Genomic DNA, 18455 nt, shown 5'->3' on the forward strand with positions numbered 1-18455 from the left:
AGCCACGCCCCCCGGCACCCCGGAGCCCCGCCTCTTAACCCCCACCCCACAGACAAACCCCGCCCCCCTCCCCCAAACCACTCCCCCTTCCCCCAAACCACTCCCTCTTCATATTCTTAGGTTTTTTCGGTAAAGTCACGTAGGTAAGACATTTAAATTTAAATTAATAAAAGTAAAATAAAATAAAAATAAAAATCACGACGTTTCGGAGGCAACACAAGCTTCCGTCTTCAGGTGGAACCGTCACAGCACGCTTGCTGTATCAAGTAATTTTACTTTACTTTTATTAATTTTAATTTTTTACCTACGTGACTTTACGGAAAAAACCTAAGAATACCATACCACACCCCCTGTCCCTGAACCCCGCCCCTCTCCACAAACCCAGCGGCTCCCCGCAGTCAGGACACGCCCACGTGCATCGAAGCTCCGCCCCCTATATGCTAATTGTCGCCCTTCAGACTGCTTGTGTTGTGGTTATTGCAAACATGATGCCTTCTATAAAGGTGTCAGTTTTGTACCAGTTTAAAGGGTAAAAACCTACTACTATATTTTGCCACTGGTAAAGGAGGTCTCATAGTGTAGGTGCTTGCCCCGAGCTCTCAGTACTCTGATGGTGCGCTGTTTTTGAGTTGTGCGCCTTTTGGCGTCGTCTGGTCCAACACCAATGGAGACTAGGCTCTAAGAAAAGCTGTCTCGGGTGTGGACCAATCAACTTCAAGGACAGTGCATATCATTATCATCATCAGAGTTGTTTCTTTTTGTTTGCATTTTGACTGCTTGTGTTGTGGTTATTGCAAACATGATGCCTTGTATAAAGGTGTCAGTTTTGTACCAGTTGAAAGGGTAAAAACCTACTACTACTGCCCACTATTGTATATTGTCACTACACCGGCATGGCTCACAACTGTGGCCATGTCCAGTGGCATGGCTCACCACTGTGACCAATTATCTCTGGTATATCAGATTCAATTCAAAAGCCATCACCGTTTGTTTTGTTTTTATTTGGTGTCACCAATATGAGAACTCAAGGAGACCAGGTTGGTCTCATTGTGTGTAGTTTTGTTGTCCTTTCCCCCGCACCTCCGATCAGGCACGGTTGGCTACATACGGTGCGAAAGAAGTTCAACAAAGTAAATCGTCAAAAGTGTGACCTGGGCCACCAAAATAACAAAAAGTAAAACAAATAAAACTAAATCGGAGCAGGTCAACCACGTTAAAGAAGTATGTTTAAAAAATACCTGCACAAATAAACATATCAACATTACATAAAAAAAACACAATTTCACATGCCGTAAAGTTTTTGCTCGGTCAGATTTGTTGGTTGGACCAGTCGAGTTAGCTACATCAGTCTTGTGGGGGGTCGAGGCGGAGGGGATGGGTGGCATAGATGCCGGTATTCAGCCCTGCCAGGGGCGCAACGATGGCTGGTGGGTACGTAGCATTCTAGATTTGAAGCTTTCGTGACTGCAAGGATTCATACTCTTAGTTTTTTCGGTAATGTCACGTAGCAGCCGCATGTGACGCATAGGGGCCCAGTCGGCCACAAGGGGGCACCGAATGAAAAGATAAAGAAATAACAAAAATTTCGATTTAAAGCTTTCGTGACTGCAGGAATTCATATTCTTGGTTCTTTCGGTAAAGTCACGTAGAAGGGAAATAATAAAATAATAATGAAATAATAAAGTAAAAAATATTTTATTATTTCCCTTCTTCGTGACTTTTACCGAAAGAACCAAGAATATGAATCCCTGCAGTCACGAAAGATTTAAATGTTTTAATTCCCTTCTACGCGACTTTACCGAAAGAACCAGGAATAAGTAACAAAACTGTTAAGAAATGTTATTTTTAAAAATAATTCCAACAATTCACCACAAATGCAAAAAAAATAAACCATTGTTACAAATGAGGAAAATAATATTTCCTAAAAAATACCTAGCGTAAAGCATAGTATCCGCTACTGCTGGTGTTTTGTGAGTATTGTACTTTCAATTCTTTATTATAATAACTGCAACTAAAACAATATATTCTAGATTTGAAGCTTTCGTGACTGCAAGGATTCATATTCTTAGGTTTTTTCGGTAAAGTCACGTAGGTGAAAAATTTTAATAAATAAAAGTAAAATACAAAAAATAAAAATTAAAAAACAACGACGTTTCGGACGCAACACCTGAAGACGGAAGCTTGTGTTGCCTCCGAAACGTCGTGATTTTTATTTTTATTTTACTTTTATTAATTTTAATTTTAATTTTTTACTTACGTGACTTTACCGAAAAAAACCTAGGAATATAAAACAATATATATCTAGAGTTCTAGACATAGCCCTACATATCGTTTTATCCAGGTTACAAAATATGCGCAGCTATTTCAGTCAAAGTGAGTCGGGAGAAAGGAGGTGGGACCGCAGTTGTATCCTGCATAGCCCTGTTTGAAATACAAGCACTCCTCTACTTACGAACTTTCAGAGATACGAACAAACCTCGTCCCTCTTCTTGGTTCTTTCGGAAAAGTCACGTAGAAGGGAAATAATAAAATAATAAAAAATAAAACATAAGGACGGCTGCTTGCGTTGTGGTCGAAACGTCGTGATAATTATTTTATTATGTTTCATTTTTATTATTATATTATTTCCCTTCTACGTGGCTTTACCGAAAGAACCAAGAAGATGAATCTCTGCAGTCACGAAAGAAGCTTTAAATCGAAAATTAAACCTCGTCCCGTATGGCCCGTTGCCTGTTCGCACCGAGAGTCGTAAGTTCAACCACCGCGCAATAGATGGCGGTGGTGGCATCTTCATCTGCAGAACTCGAAGAACCAGTAGCCATCTACATCTACAACTGGTAAAGCAATTCCCCTTGTTTTTAGTGTACACGCCGTACAACGTGTTTGGAATCGGCTAGGAGTAAAGTTGGACTTATGAACAAATTGACTTACGAACAGTAACCTCTGGAACCGAACTCGTGCCCCTGAGTCGCTTGCACGAACCCCTCGTCCGACTGGCACGCAGCGTCGCAGGGTGGCACATCGAAGGCCACGCCGCTCACGTGGCAAGCTGCCATCCGCATCGCCCGCGAGGAGGAGGAGCGCATGGGGCGGGCGCGCAAGGCCGCCGGTCCTACCGGCGACGGCGGCGCGGCCGGGAGCACGCGGGCTGCTCGATCGCTCTTCTGCCTCTCCCTGCAAAACCCGATGCGCAGGGCGTGCATCAGCATCGTGGAGTGGCGGTAAGGGGCCGTTCATAAATTACGTCATGCATCTAGGGGGAGGGGGGGGTCAGACCTTTGTGACGATGTGTGACGAGGGGGGGGGGGGTTTGAGAAGTGTGGCGTCACATCAAAATACGCAACTTTAAATAAATGTAGACAACACGTTCTACTTAATTAAATCGACTTTTTTTATAAATGTTTTCTCCTACAACATCAGGGTGCAGCGCCACGTCAAATACGCACTACAATGACAATAGTTTAAAGCGATTTGAAGCATGTTTTCTATTTTTGGGTGGGGGGGGGGTAGAGCTTTGTGACGTCATATTTGAGGGGGGGGGGGGGTCTGATTTTTTGTGACGCCGTGTGACGATGGGGGGGGGTGTCAAAAATCGTCCAAAATAGCGTGACGTCATTTATGGACGGCCCCTAATACGGAATAGGGTTCCTCTCGCGCCGTCGCGTCTGTCCGCCGGTGTCACGGAACCATAATGCTGCGCTGGAATGACGATCAGAACCTTTGCTTCCGCTGAAGGAATCCGATGAGCTGTGAAGCTTTTTATTTCTCTCAAATCAGACGTCCAGTAGTAGGCCGCGGGGTCAGAAAGTTACAGCAGCAGATAGAATTCGATAACACGATAGGAGTTGCAAAGTATAGAAAAGGTAAACAAATCGCAAGTATCTTCTTGGTTCTTTCGGTAAAGTCACGTAGAAGGGAAGTAATAAAATAATAAAAATAGAAATAATTAAATAATTCTGAGAGGGAATTCTTTTATTATATTTTATTTTTATTATTTTATTACTTCCCTTCTACGTGACTTTGCCGTAATAAAATAATAAAAATAAAACATAATTAAATAATTCTGAGAGAAAATTATTTTATTATATTTTATTTTTATTATTTTATTACTTCCCTTCTACGTGACTTTGCCGAAAGAACCAAGAAGATGAATCCCTGCAGTCACGAAAGCTTTAAATCGAAAAATTAAATCGCAAGTATATGTTTATGTCTATTTTGTACTTTACCGAGTAAAGCCCGACTGAGCTTTTAGCTTATTTTTCAGAAGCGACGTGACCACAAATGATAGCTCAACGAAGTGGCTTATCGTGTGGAATGCAATTACTCCGTTGTACCCCACAGCCCTGCTACATCTGGTTGGTTTTTTTATGTTTTCAGCCAAATTATGAGTTGCTTATGCATTCGGGGGAGGAAACCGGAGTACCCTGAGAAAACCCACGCGTGCGTGAGGGAGCAACGCTCTATCCCCGCCCCACCCACGGGAAGAGAGTTGTTTCACAGCAACGTTCGTGTAATCCACCAACTCTCACTGCGTCCACAGTGCTGGATTACAGGCCGCGTGCAGCGTAGCCACCATCACTAAATATGTCTCTTATCTGTCTTGCCTCAGTCGTCACCCTGTGGCTGATTAGACTAGAGGCTGGCTGAAATATTCCACTCTTGCTCCGCTCATGGCGATCGCTTCTTGTAGACGGGGTCATCCGGAGGGCTTCGAAGGCAAACGGGGAAATTTGCCCCGAGCCACACACAGCATAGCTGCCCCCCAAACTCCAGGCCAGTTTATTTTGTCGCTACTGAATAACGGAGGCCCACCTGGCAGTCAGGCTGTGCGCCACCAGCTCCCGTGGCCTTGGATAACCTCTGTGTAGACTCATGCGTCTGTCTCCTAAGGCGAGATGTTAACTACCTCGCCTGGTATGCAGGAGGTGGTGGGTTTTATCCCGACCCTTGGCTTGTATATTGGAGTGTGCATGTCTCTTTCCCCGTGGTCGCGTGGATTTTTCCCCGGTTCCTCTGATTTTTCCTTCCACATTTAGAATCGACGCACGTTACTTTAGAGTATTTGGCTGCTATAAATGTCCACGTGGATGATAAGCCACTTCGTTGGGCTATCACATGCGGCCGGGTCGCTTCTGAAAAAAAGAGCTGTATAGCTCAAATTTCGATTTAAAGCTTTCGTGACTGCAGGGATTCATCTTCTTGGTTCTTTCGGTAAAGTCACGTAGAATGGAAATAATAAAATAATAAAAATAAAACATAATAAAATTATTCTCACGACGTTTCGGCCACAACGCAAGCAGCCGTCCTCAGGTGAAGAACAGGTCTGTCTGTATAGTTCGGGCCTCACTAGCTCAGTGGGGCCTCATCTGGTAAAATAAATAAAAAATAGTTGATGTCATCAATCCACCTCTCGCGTTGGTGGCCTCGACTTTCTCTCTCCTCCCGCATGGCACCACGAGGCCACTCGTGGTAATCTGTTGGCCTCCAATATATTACTCACTCGGCAGCCCCCAACCAAACGCATTTTTCTTGCCCCTTGGTTCTTTAGCAAATCTCTCCTCCAAAAGGGGCCCTCCCGCCCCTTTGATCGGCGCCGTATTTCCTCCTTGCCCGACTCGGGCAAGCGTCCGCGAGCAGCGATCGGTGACGTTAAAGGCGACCTCGACGAAGTTCGGCTGCCAACAAATGTTTGCGGACAGCCGAGTCGCGATGATGTGACGGGAGGTGTGAGCGAGGCGCGGGTGACCCTCAGTGTCGGTCGATTAGAGCGGGGGTGGTGGAGGGGGTGGGTCGGCTGCTGGACCCCCTCTTCTTCTTCTTGTTCGTCCATCAAAGTTGATGATGACCATGGCACGTTTGTCATTTTGTTGGGTTTTGATGAGTGCGCAGATGGCTGCACAGGCCACTCCGAGCCCGGAATTCTCTGTGGCACACTGGACAGGTCAGGGAGGATCTAGAGCTCTGAGGTGCAGCCACACGTCCTTCCTTGGTAGATTTGCGCTGCTGCCTCTTCAAGATGGCACATGAGCTTCTCCTACTCTCACAGAGGACTGCACCGTCCTGTACTTTTCTTCTCAAGGCAGGTCGGTCCTGTGCTAGGGATTCCCAGCGTTTCAGGTCGAATCCAAAGCTCTTCAAGGAAGCTTTCAGGGTGTCCACTGTCTGTACATTCGCACCCCGCTGCACCCCCCCTCCCTCCCACCTCTCTCCCGTCTCGCAGGCCGTTCGACGTTCTCATCCTGCTCACCATCTTCAGCAACTGCGTGGCTCTCGCCGTGTACGTGCCCTTCCCGGACGATGACACGAGCTCGGCAAACCTGAGCCTGGTGAGGAGCCGTGCGCCAAGGGGCCACACCGGGCGGCAAACGGCGGAGGGCCTCGGCTCGTGCAGCGGGCCCAGCGAGGACGATCAGTGGTGGTGGTGGCTGTGGTCCGAGGAGCGGTGGCTCCGTTGATGGTGGTGGTGGGGGGGGCAGTGGCCTCTTTCAGACTGGGGCTGTGCAAGATCGGACTGCGGTGCCCCCCCACCCACCCAACCTCTCCTTTCTCCCAGAGGTCGCAAACGGGTTTTGATTCCTTACCCGTACCCGGCCGCACCAGGGTCGCAAACGGGTACCCGTACCCGGCCATACCCGTACCCTACCCGTACCCGGCCGGGTACGGTACGGGTATCGGGTACCTGATTGCGACCTCTGGGATGAAGCCATGTTGCAGGCGCGGGTGGGTTGATTCTAGGAACTTGAATTGTGAGAAGAGACAAGACGTTGGGAAATGAGTGACAAACGGTTACTCACCAGTGACTCACGGTCAACCCGTACCCGTACCCGGCCGCACCAGGGTTGCAAACGGGTACCCGTACCCGTACCCGGCCTAGCCGGGTATCGTGTAGGGTACGGGTATCGGGTACCCGGTTGCGACCTCTGCTTTCTCCCGACTCACTTTTACTGAAATAGCTTCGCACGTTTTGTAACCCGTATACAATTGTATGCAGGGCTATAAGGGGCCGTCTATAAATGATGTCACGCACGTAGGGAGGGGGGGGGGTCAGGCATTTGTGACGATGTGTGACGAGGAGGGGGGGGTAGAGAAATGTGACGTCACATCATCAAAATGCGCAACTTTAAACAAATATAGAATTGTTATAACAACACTAATTGTTATAACAACACTTCTACAACATCAGAGTGCAGCGCCACATTGAAAACGCACTAAATTGACAATTTTTTAAAGCGATTTGAAGCATGTTTTATTTTTAAAATGGAAATATGGTTTTGGGGGCGGGGGGGGGCAGAGTTTTGTGACGTCATATTTGAGGGTGTGTCTGACTTTTTGTGACGCCGTGTGACGGGGGGGGTAAAAAATCGCCCAAAATCGCGTGACGTCATTTATGGACGGCCCCTAACTACGTATGCTATTTTAGTTGCACCGTGCGTTGGCATTAGAGGAAGAAAGCCTCACAGTGGCAGTTATTAATAATCAAGATTTGAAGGTACAAATGTACACAATTGAGTTATCATCTCAGTCAGTCAGCCCATTGCGCCTGGAGTCTCGTCCCGTGACTTCCTGGCCCAGCCGAGCTTTCGACACTGCACGTGGCCTCAAAGAGCACCTGGCCTGGCACCAGCCCGATGATGACATCGCCGCCACTTAGTTAGCGACAGTTGTTGTTCATCTTGTGACGGTGTCTGCGCACATCGGGTAAAAACGATGTCAAGTTCACAGTGGCCGTGATATGTTTGGCCTCGCTTCGTGGTTTTGTGTCTCGCGGCTGACCCTCGGATTGGAGTGACTAGTGAGTGAGAGAGACAGTCCAGGTATTTCGATTTAAAGCTTTCGTGACTGCAGGGATTCATCTTCTTGGTTCTTTTGGTAAAGTCACGTTAGAATGGAAACAATAAAATAATAAAAATAAAACATAATAAAATAATTCTCACGACGTTTCGGCCACAACGCAAGCAGCCGTCCTCAGGTGAAGACCAGGTCTGTCGGGGAGACGGCTGCTTGCGCTGTGGCCGAAACGTCGTGAGAACTATTTTATAATGTTTTATTTTTATTATTTTATTGTTTCCATTCTACGTGACTTTACCGAAAGAACCAAGAAGATGAAGCCCAGGTATTGCCGTGTTGGGGGTAAAAGTGATCTCGCTGTGGATGCGGGCGATGGGTGGAGCGGTGGCATTTTGGATCGCCTGCAGTTGTGCGCGCGGTGAGGCATTTGGAGAGGACGTTGAGGAACGAGGTGCAACAGTGGGGGAGAGATCATGGGACCTTTCTTGACAGTATCAAAATATAAGAATTGGTTTTACCCTTTCTGACACTGAAACAGTTGTGTTAAGATGTTAAAACGCCGAACAGAAACCTTTTGTAAGGAATCCATTCTGCATTGATCACACGTTCTTGTGGTGAACATGCAAACAAAAATCATGCTCCGGTAGTAGATGATGATGCATTGTATTTGAAACCGATTGGTCCACACCAGAGACAGCTTTCTTTAGAGCCGAGTCTCAAACAGTGTTTGACCATCTTCTTGGTTCTTTCGGTAAAGTCACGTAGAAGGGAAATAATAAAATAATATTTCCCTTCTACGTGACTTTACCGAAAGAACCACGTAGAAGGGAAATAATAAAATAATATTTCCCTTCTACGTGACTTTACCGAAAGAACCAAGAAGATGAATCCCTGCAGTCACGAAAGCTTTAAATCGAAGTGTTAGACCAGAGGACGCCAAAAGACGAACAGCACAAAGACAACGCCACCATCAGGACATTGGGAGCTCGGGGTGAGCAGCTACACCATGGGGCCTTTCTTGCCAGGATCACAATATAATAATTGGTGGGAGAGAGAGTTTCAATGGCTGAGTTGAACCGTGGTGGAGTGCACGGATCGAGGTCTCGTCGGCAGCTGGGACAAGGCAATAGTTGGAGGGGCAGATGTCGTGCAGATGGAACGGAGACGATGCCATCTGCCGTCGACTTATAATCTCGCTCCGTCGATTACACTAGTCAACACACTTTTTCTGGCGTAAGGTATTCCAACGGTTTAAGGTAATTTTGGGGTACTGATTCCAAATCTGGCATCAGTTTTTGTCTATCACATCAAGTTTTTGAGATATCAAATATTGCATTTTCAATAAAAATTGCAATATTAAATAAATGTGGATATCTACATAAAATGATATTATAAACACACTATCCTAAAAATACAGCACCATATTTAACACTAAAGCAGTCACTGACTGGCAACAACTTGCAATCATAAGTGACAGAGCTAATTTCGGGTAAAATCAATGAAAATGGGGTATGCCGATAGCATAAAAATGAGATGTGATAGAGCAAATCTGAGATCAGATTTGGAATCAGCACCCTGAAATTAGTCTAAGACAGCTGCAAAAGTCCAGGCCAGAAAAAAAATGTTTCTTTTTTGTTGACCAGTGTTATCCGTCTCTTCATATTCCGTGCTGTGCGTGTGCAGGAGAAGTTGGAGTTTGTCTTCCTGATCATCTTCACGGTGGAGGCCGTGTTGAAGGTGGTGGCCGATGGCCTGGTGTTTCACCCGAAAGCGTATCTGCGAAACTGCTGGAACCTCCTGGACTTTGTCATTGTGCTTGTCGGGTGAGCTTGCGTCGGTCCGGCGATCGTCAAACACATCATGGTTGTTGAAACGAGAGCGTAGTGGTGCCACTTACATCACTTTTTTTTGAGATTTGAATGGTAACTACGGTGCAGTAAATAGAGCAACTTTATCAGTCATGTTTGTTTATGCCAATTTCATAAATGAAACAAATTTAAAACACTATAGAACATATACGCAACACCTAAAAACATAACGCATGCCCCCTCCTTCCCCCCGCGTGCCCCTTCCCCCCCCACCCCGCGTGCCCCTTCCCCCCCGCGTGCCCCTTCCCCCCCACCCCGCGTGCTTCTTCTCCCCCGTGTGCCCTTTCCCCCCCGCACTCCGCGTGCCCCTTTCCCCCCCGCGTGCCCCCTCCCCCCCCCCCCGCGTGTCCCTTCCCCCCCCCACCCCGCGTGCCCCTTTCCCCCCCGCGTGCCCCCTCCCCCCCCCCCCGCGTGCCCCTTCCCCCCCACCCCGCGTGCCCCTTCCCCCCCGCGTGCCCCTTCCCCCCCCACCCCGCGTGCTTCTTCTCCCCCGTGTGCCCCCTCCCCCGCGTGTCCCTTCCCCCCCCCCACCCCGCGTGCCCCTTTCCCCCCCGCGTGCCCCCTCCCCCTCCCCCGCGTGTCCCTTCCCCCCCCACCCCGCGTGCCCCTTCCCCCCCCCGCGTGCCCCCTCCCCCCCGCGTGTCCCTTCCCCCCCCACCCCGCATGCCCCCTTCCCCCCCCCGCGTGCCCCTTTCCCCCCCACCCCGCGTGCCCTCCACGTGTGCCCCCCACCCCCAGGCTGTTCAGCGCCGTGCTGGAGCAGGTGTCGCGTGCCGGGGTGGTGCCGGGCTCGCACGCCGGGAAGAGCGGCGGCTTCGACGTGAAGGCGCTGCGAGCGTTCCGCGTGCTGCGCCCCCTGCGTCTCGTGTCCGGCGTGCCCAGTGAGCCGATCCCGGGTCACGTGAGCCGATCCCGGGTCACGTGAGCCGATCCCGGGTCACGTGAGCCGATCCCGGGCCCAATGAGCCGATCCCGTGTCACGTGAGCCGATCTTGGGCCACGTGAGCCGATCCCGGGCTGCAGCGTTGTGTGCAGATTCCAGGAGACGCTCTGAGTCTGGGTTTTATCTTATAAACCCGAATCCCTGATCTAATCCATAACCCTAGCCTTCTCCGAAACCCTAACCTTCAATCCTTAACACCAGCACCAAACTTTAATTCAAACACGAATGCAAAACTCTTAACATTATCGCCAACCATCATTTTATCTTCAGCGATATTCCCAAATAGCAGCCTTGATCAGTGCCGGATTGTCCCAGTAGCACAAGTAGCTACATTTGTAGTAGCTACATATGTAGCTACTACAAATGTAGCTACTACAAATGTAGCTACTACACGTGTAGTAGCTGCACGTGTAGTAGCTGCACGTGTAGTAGCTACACGTGTAGTAGCTACACATGTAGTAGCTACGGGCCCCGCATTTTCAAGGGGCCCGCGCTAAATGCTTTCAAGCTATCAATTCCGGTTCAGTAATTCTGCACTTGCTCTATTACTATAGTACTATACCGCCTTCAACTTTCACGAACGACTGGATGTTTAAGGTTAACTATTTGTCGCATTATCTGGCTGTATAGCAAATAAAAATTACAATTACTTTACTATGCAAGTTATACATTTGTGTGTTTCATATTTACGTGTTTTTTTTATATTTCGGGCCCCTTTATAACAGATGCTACAGGCCCTGCACTGAGCTTAATCCTCTACTGCCTGCAGGCCTCCAGGTGGTGCTCAACTCCATCATCAAGGCCATGGTGCCGCTGCTGCACATCGGCCTCCTCGTGCTCTTCTTCATCATCATCTACGCCATCATCGGCCTGGAGCTCTTCATGGGCAAGATGCACAAGACGTGCTACTACACAGGCACAGGTGCCCGCTAGCTCCGACACACACTGACGCGCCGTGCTGCTGTCGTCGTCCTCATCATCATCCGCACCATCCGATGAGCACGGTCGGCTGCGTACGGGCGCGAAAGAAGTTCAACAAACGTAGGACGGGGTGGGGGGGGAAGAGACACGCGGGGGGGGGGGGGCATGCGGGGGTGGGGGGGAAGGGACACGCGGGGGGGAGGGCATGCGGGGTGGGGGGGGAAAGGGCACGCAGCATCGCGCAGAGCGTTCGCGACCACCTCGCCGCCCCAACCCCGCTCGCGTCTCGCCCCCCCGGTCCGCCCGTGGCCGGCAGGGCTGCTGGCCGACGACGAGGAGGTCGTGGCGCCCTGCGCGTTCGCCGGCAGCGGACGGCAGTGCGCGAGGAACGGCACCGAGTGCCGGTCGGACTGGGCGGGCCCCAACGACGGGGTCACCAACTTCGACAGCTTCGGCTTCGCCATGCTCACCGTGTTCCAGTGCATCACGCTCGAGGGCTGGACCGACGTGCTCTACTGGGTGAGCCCCCACCCCCCGCCCCCCATGGCCCCCCCGCTGCCGCTGTGCGTGTGCCAGGCAGGTGATTGTGCGTGTGCCCTGCAGGTGAACGACGCGGTGGGGAACGATTGGCCGTGGATTTACTTCGTGAACCTCATCATCGTGGGGTCGTTCTTCGTGCTGAACCTGGTGTTGGGGGTATTGAGCGGGTGAGTGACTCCACCCATCCCACACATCCCCCCCCCCCGCCCCCACCCCGAACTCCCCCCCACGTAGTCGATCTCATCGCTGCCTGTGGCAGACAACGCTCAGCCGGGTCTCTTGAAAGCTGCTCAAGGAATTTTGAAACCGAGCTTTAATTGAATAAAAAAACGCTGTAAATATTATAATTGGTTTTTTACCCTTCTATCTGGCAACAAAACTGACACCTTTTTTGTTGCCAGATAGAAGGGTAAAAAACCAATTATCATATTTTTACTGGCAAATGAGGTTCCCATAGCGCTGTAAATATTGTTCTACACTCTCGGCAATAACTCCCTGCGTGTGTGGCCTTAAAATAAAATAATATATCCAACAGACGACGTTTCGGGCGATGGCCCTTCTTCATATCCCATAAAGCATTCCCCCTCCTTAACCTCCTTGACCTCCTCTCAAAGCCTCACCTCTTCTCCACTGCCCATTCTCTGCCTCGTCCCTTCACCTCCCCCTCCACTCTTCGCCATCCCTCCCGCAGAGCCCTGGGGGGTGGAGGTGGGGGGCGGGTGGAGGAGGTGGGGCGCGGGTGGAGGGGGGGTGGAAGGGGGGCGGGTGGAGGGGGAGCGGGTGGAGGGGGGCGGGTGGAGGTGGTGGGGCACGGGTGGAGGGTAGAGGGGGGGTGGAAGGGGGGCGGGTGGAGGTGGAGTGGGTGGAGGGGGAGCGGGTGAAGGGGGGGCGGGTGGAGGGGAGGTGGAGGGGGTGGAGGGAGGGCGGTTGGAGGGGGGATGGAGGTGGGGGGCGGATGGAAGGGGTGAGCTTGTGGAGGGGCGGGGGCCGCGGTTGGAGGAGGAGCGGGGCAGTTGGATAGGGGGGGGGGGTAGATGGGGGGGGGGGGTGAAGGTGGGGGGTGGAGGGGGGGTAATCGCGTTAAACCGGGCTGGTAGCGAGCGATCGGGTTGAGTTTGTGACTTTTTCTTTTTATGCGAACGGAGCCTGGAGGATGGACGTCGACTTTTCCGCAGCTGCACCACCACGCACGCAATCTGGCAAAGAGGAGGGACGCGTTGGCGAGGCGTGGCGGCCACCAATTGGCGGCGCCATTGGCCACGGTGACCTCTTGACATTGACCCGAGCAACGTGATGGTGGTAGCACGGATTTGACCTTTGACCCTCATTGGTGGGGGTGCTGATGGCGGTGATGCGGTGGTGCAGCGGTTAGCGCCCGGCGACCCGAGTTCAATTCCCGCTCAATGCCAACACCGGTGACGACTATCTGAACCGGTCCCTGGGCCTCCCTTAGGTCGACTCAGCCTCAAATGAGTACCCGGTGCAGTGTGTAAAATCATCGCCACGAGTGAGACAAAGGCGGCCGGGGCGTGGTGCTGGCCACCCACCCCCTCGCGTGCCGTTCCGGCCTTCATAGGTGCTACTCGCTAACAGCACTTGCCCCCAACACTGTCAATGCTACACGGGGGACCTTTGTCTTTGATGGTGATGCGTCCTTTCCGCGCGCTCAGCGAGTTCTCCAAGGAGCGCGAGAAGGCGAAGGCGCGCGGCGACTTCCAGAAACTTCGCGAGAAGCAGAAACTGGATGGCGACCTGCGCGGTTACCTGGACTGGATCCGGCAAGCGGAGGACATCGAGATGGAGCGCGACGGCGCCTCGAGCGGTAAGTGGCACAACGGGGGGTGGGGGGGGGGGTGGCGGAGAGGTGGCGGAGAGGGGGCGGAGGGGGCGGAGAGGGGGCGGGGGGGGGCGGGGGAGTGGTGGAGAGGGGGCGGGGGAGTGGTGGAGAGGGGGCAGGGGGGTGGAGAGGGGGCGGCAGGGGCGGAGAGGGGGGTTCGGAGAGGGGGAGGGGGGGGCGGAGAGGGGGCGAGGGGGTAGCGGAGAAGAGGCGGGGGAGGGATAGGGGGCGGTAGCGGCGGAGAGGGGCGGGGGGGTGGCGGAGAGGGGGTGGAGAGGGGGTGAGGAAACGAGGCTTGAGACCCGGGTGCTGTTCGTGAATCCCTTCGCGACACCGTTTACGGGAGAACTTGAAGTGCGGGCAGCAGAGAGGAGCGCAGGAAAATCCAACTGCTACCCATAACCCTAACCCACACTCGCCAACGAGACCATAGCCACACTCACCAACGAGACGCTAACCACACCAGCCAACCAGGCCCTAACCACACCAGGGTGCCGCGTCTCCACGTCTTTGTGTGTGTGCTCCAAGTGTGCGCATGTGTGTGTGCACCGTTAACCGCGAGCTTCTTGCTCGCCCCCCCCCCCTCCCCGCGCGTAGGAAGCAAGTGTTCGAGCGAAGCCTCGGTCCATTCGGACACCGCCGGGAGCTCCGGAGAGAGGGCGCCCCTGTGGGTCCGTCTCGGGTACGATGGGGGGCACCCGGCACACCACATCCAACGTGCCTCACGCAACGGTTGGTGGCTGCTTCCCGAGCTACCGGCGAGCCGGAATAACGTCGAGTGTTTCTCTCGGTGGGAGAGCTCACACGTATGGCATGGACGATTGAGTTATCTAAATTTCATGTCCAGTGTTTAGTAACCCGCTCTGACGGATTTGTTTGCTTTGCAGGGACATCATTTTGAAGTCGCAAATCAGGTGAGGTGTGAAAACCATTTCATTTTATTTGAAAGTTTAAAATAAATATATATAATCGCGAATTTACACACAAACACCGGGGAAGCATCACCGTGGTCCGCATCGGCACTAGCCCGAAGCGATTTGATTCAACAATCGATTTTTACTTCATAACGGCGGTGAAAGGTAGCAGACCTCTAAGTGGCTGCAGCAACCGCGTGAACCTATTACGCGCGGCATTGACGAATCAAGAAGTTACATATCGATCCGTGCACGCACGGTCCGACGCCGCGTATCGCGAGCTCAAAAATCAAAATTAATCTACGCACGCAATGCGCCGGTCGACCTCATAGCGGTTGGCGACCCATGACCCTGCACGCGACCCCTGACCCTCTCGGGCGCGACCTCTGACCCCCTTCCGCAGCCGCTGGTGGCGCCGGTGGAACCGGCTGGGCCGCCGCCGGTGCCGTGCGGTGGTGAGGTCGCCGTCCTTCTTCTGGCTCGTCATCGTCCTCGTGTTCATCAACACGCTCTCCATCGCCTCCGAGCATCACCAGCAGGCCGCGTGGCTCTCCCGCATGCAGGGTGAGCGGCGCAGGGGTCAGCCGCGTTTGTGTAACGGCACGGCCGGAGGTCGGGCAGAGGTCGTACCCGTACCCGGCCGCACCAGGGTCGCAAACGGGTACCCTACCCGTACCCGGCCGGGTACGGGTAGGGTACGGGTATCGGGTACCTGATTGCGACCTCTGGGATGAAGCCATGTTGCAGGCGCGGGTGGGTTGATTCTAGGAACTTGAATTGTGAGAAGAGACAAGACGTTGGGAAATGAGTGACAAACAGTTACTCACCAGTGACTCACGGCCTACCCGTACCCGTACCCGGCCGCACCAGGGTCGCAAACGGTTACCCGTACCCATGCCCGAACGGGTACGGAGAAAACCCACCACCCATGCGAGGGGGCAACGCTCTATCCCAGGGGCCGGCAACCAACATCACAAGAAGATTCATAATAAACATTGTTGGGTTAGATCTCGTAAGTATAAATGTGTCGTGACCCTCCACCACCGAAACAGCCAGTAAGGGATTTGTCACGTAAGCAAAACGTGCCAATTAGTTACTGCCCACCGTGTGTGTTGGAGAGTAAATCCACAGCATCTACAAGTTGAGTACTGTCACGTTTCGCCGGTAATTACCGGCGAAACGGTAACCCCCCCCCCCCCCCCCCATAATATTCCAAGAGCCGCAATACAGCGTGGACGACGTCACGAAGCGGCCATTAACGAGCCGCCGCATGCGGCTCCGGAGCCGCAGGTTGACGACCGCCTGCTCGAGCCCACCGCACACAACGCACAGATGCGACCACTCCACACTTTGGGAGTTCTCGCGACACTTTGTCGTCGTGTGCGCGGTGATCCAACAACCCTCGCCGCTGCTGCCGCTGCCTCCACAGCGCTGAATCACTGCAGGCAGCCACGTGCAACAGCAGCAGCTACGCTGTTTTTAGAATACATCCATCCTCATGGCGATGAGGCCTTTTCGCCCGTATGTCTGTACGTACATCAGTCCATCTGAACGTCCGTCCGTTTGTACCTACGTCCGTCCGTACATGCGTCCGTCTGTACGTCCGTCCGTGCGTCTCCGCACGTGCGCAGACCTGGCGAACAAGGTGCTGCTCACGCTCTTCTCGCTGGAGATGCTCGTGAAGATGTACGGCCTGGGCCTGCACGTCTACTTCACGTCGCTCTTCAACCGCTTCGACTGCTTCGTGGTGTGCGGCGGCATCGCGGAGGCCGTGCTCGTCGGCCAGGGTTTTGTCGCGCCGCTCGGCGTCTCCGTGCTGCGCTGCGTGCGTCTGCTGCGCATCTTCAAGGTCACCAGGTGCCCAGTGGGAGTACGGCAGTGTGATGGATGGGGGTGAGGGTGGGTGGAGTTGCAAGGTGCAGTGCGATTGTTACCGGCCCATTGCTTTAACCGACCCGCTGATGTCACGTCCTTGCCCGCCCGGCTCCGTGTGCGTGCTGTGGTGCGTTTGTTCATGTGGAGCGCGGCTCGCGACACCGTTTACGGGAGAGCTTGAAGTGTGGGCAGCAGAGGGGAGTGCAAGAAAATCCAACTGCTACCCATAACCCTAACCCACACTCACCAACAGGACGATAACCATACCAGCCAATCTGACATTAACCATTCCAGCCAACCAGGCCCTGACCACACCAGCCAACCAGGCCCTCACTATACCAGCCAACCAGACACGAACCACATCAGTCAAACAGACACTAACCACACCAGCCAACCAGGCCTTGACCACACCAGCCAACCAGGCCCTCACTATACCAGCCAACCAGACACGAACCACATCAGTCAAACAGACATTAACCACACCAGCCAACCAGACACTAACCATTCCAGCCAACCAAGCCCTAACCACATCAACCAGACACTAATCATAACCAGCCAACCAGACACTAACCACACCAGCCAACCAGACACTAACCACATCAGCCAACCAAGCCCTAACCACACTCAACAACCAGACACTAACCACACCAGCCAACCAGACACTAACCACATCAGCCAACCAAGCCCTAACCACACTCATCAACCAGACACTAACCACACCAGCCAAACAGACACTAACCATGCCAGCCAACCAAGCCTTAACCACACTCATCAACCAGACACTAACCACACTAGACAACCAGACCCTAGCCCCTAATAACGCCGGCCAATGTATCCGTGGTGATCAAGGAGTGGACAGATCTTCATGGTCATCATCGGCGCTTGCTCCGCCACAGGTACTGGAACGCCCTCAGCAACCTCGTGGTGTCGCTGCTCAACTCGATGCGCTCCATCGCCTCGCTGCTGCTGCTCCTCTTCCTCTTCATCATCATCTTCTCGCTGCTCGGCATGCAGCTGTTCGGGGGAAAGTTCAACTTCGACTCGACGCAACTCCACCGCAGCTCCTTCGACTCGTTCCCCATCGCGCTGCTCACCGTCTTCCAGGTGGGCGAGCCCCCCCCCTGCCCACTTCCCCCCTCCCGGGCCCTGATTGGTCGGTCGTCACAGGGACTCCTCTGCTTACAAAACGAGTGAGGTTCCAGAGGTCTGTTCGTAAGTCGATTCCAAACTTGTTGTACGGTATGTACACTAAACACGCGGAATGGCTTTAAAAGTTGTATAATCTCCTGTAGATGCTGCTGGTTCTTTACGGTCTGCAGATGTTGATGCCACTGGTTCTTCACATTCTGCACATGTAAATGCCACTGGTTCTTCACGTTCTGCAGATGTAGATGCCACTGGTTCTTCACATTCTGCAGATGTAGATGCCACTGGTTCTTCACGTTCTGCAGATGTAGATGCCACTGGTTCTTCACGTTCTGCAGATGTAGATGCCACTGGTTCTTCACGTTCTGCAGATGTAGATGCCACTGGTTCTTCATGTTCTGCAGATGTAGGTCTGATTGGTTCTTCACATTCTGCAGATGTAGATGCCACTGGTTCTTCACGTTCTTCACGTTCTGCAGATGTAGATGCCACTGGTTCTTCACGTTCTGCATATGTAGATGCCACTGGTTCTTCACGTTCTGCAAATGTAGATGCCACCACCGCCATCTATTGCACGGCAGTTGAACTTACGACTCTCAATCTGAACAGGCAACTGGACGCAC

At 52.6% G+C, this 18455-nt stretch overlaps 1 protein-coding gene across 1 annotated transcript in view; it reads left to right on the forward strand.

The window, feature by feature from the left end:
* The first annotated feature begins 1420 nt into the window (after nucleotides 1-1420).
* The window catches only part of LOC144731161 (voltage-dependent L-type calcium channel subunit alpha-1D-like), a 51741-nt gene continuing 34706 nt past the window's right edge, over nucleotides 1421-18455 (forward strand). Inside the window, exons 1-14 of the mRNA XM_078612126.1 lie at nucleotides 1421-1427; nucleotides 3005-3221; nucleotides 6221-6326; nucleotides 9472-9611; nucleotides 10395-10537; nucleotides 11369-11521; nucleotides 11837-12039; nucleotides 12124-12227; nucleotides 13731-13882; nucleotides 14495-14579; nucleotides 14785-14811; nucleotides 15215-15375; nucleotides 16443-16668; nucleotides 17583-17790. Coding sequence (XP_078468252.1) covers nucleotides 1421-1427; nucleotides 3005-3221; nucleotides 6221-6326; nucleotides 9472-9611; nucleotides 10395-10537; nucleotides 11369-11521; nucleotides 11837-12039; nucleotides 12124-12227; nucleotides 13731-13882; nucleotides 14495-14579; nucleotides 14785-14811; nucleotides 15215-15375; nucleotides 16443-16668; nucleotides 17583-17790 — 1932 coding nt within the window. The remainder of the gene's footprint in view (nucleotides 1428-3004; nucleotides 3222-6220; nucleotides 6327-9471; nucleotides 9612-10394; nucleotides 10538-11368; nucleotides 11522-11836; nucleotides 12040-12123; nucleotides 12228-13730; nucleotides 13883-14494; nucleotides 14580-14784; nucleotides 14812-15214; nucleotides 15376-16442; nucleotides 16669-17582; nucleotides 17791-18455) is intronic.

Source organism: Lampetra planeri, chromosome 38, assembly GCF_965212315.1.
Source record: "Lampetra planeri chromosome 38, kcLamPlan1.2.h2, whole genome shotgun sequence".
Taxonomy (NCBI): Eukaryota; Metazoa; Chordata; class Hyperoartia; order Petromyzontiformes; family Petromyzontidae; genus Lampetra; species Lampetra planeri.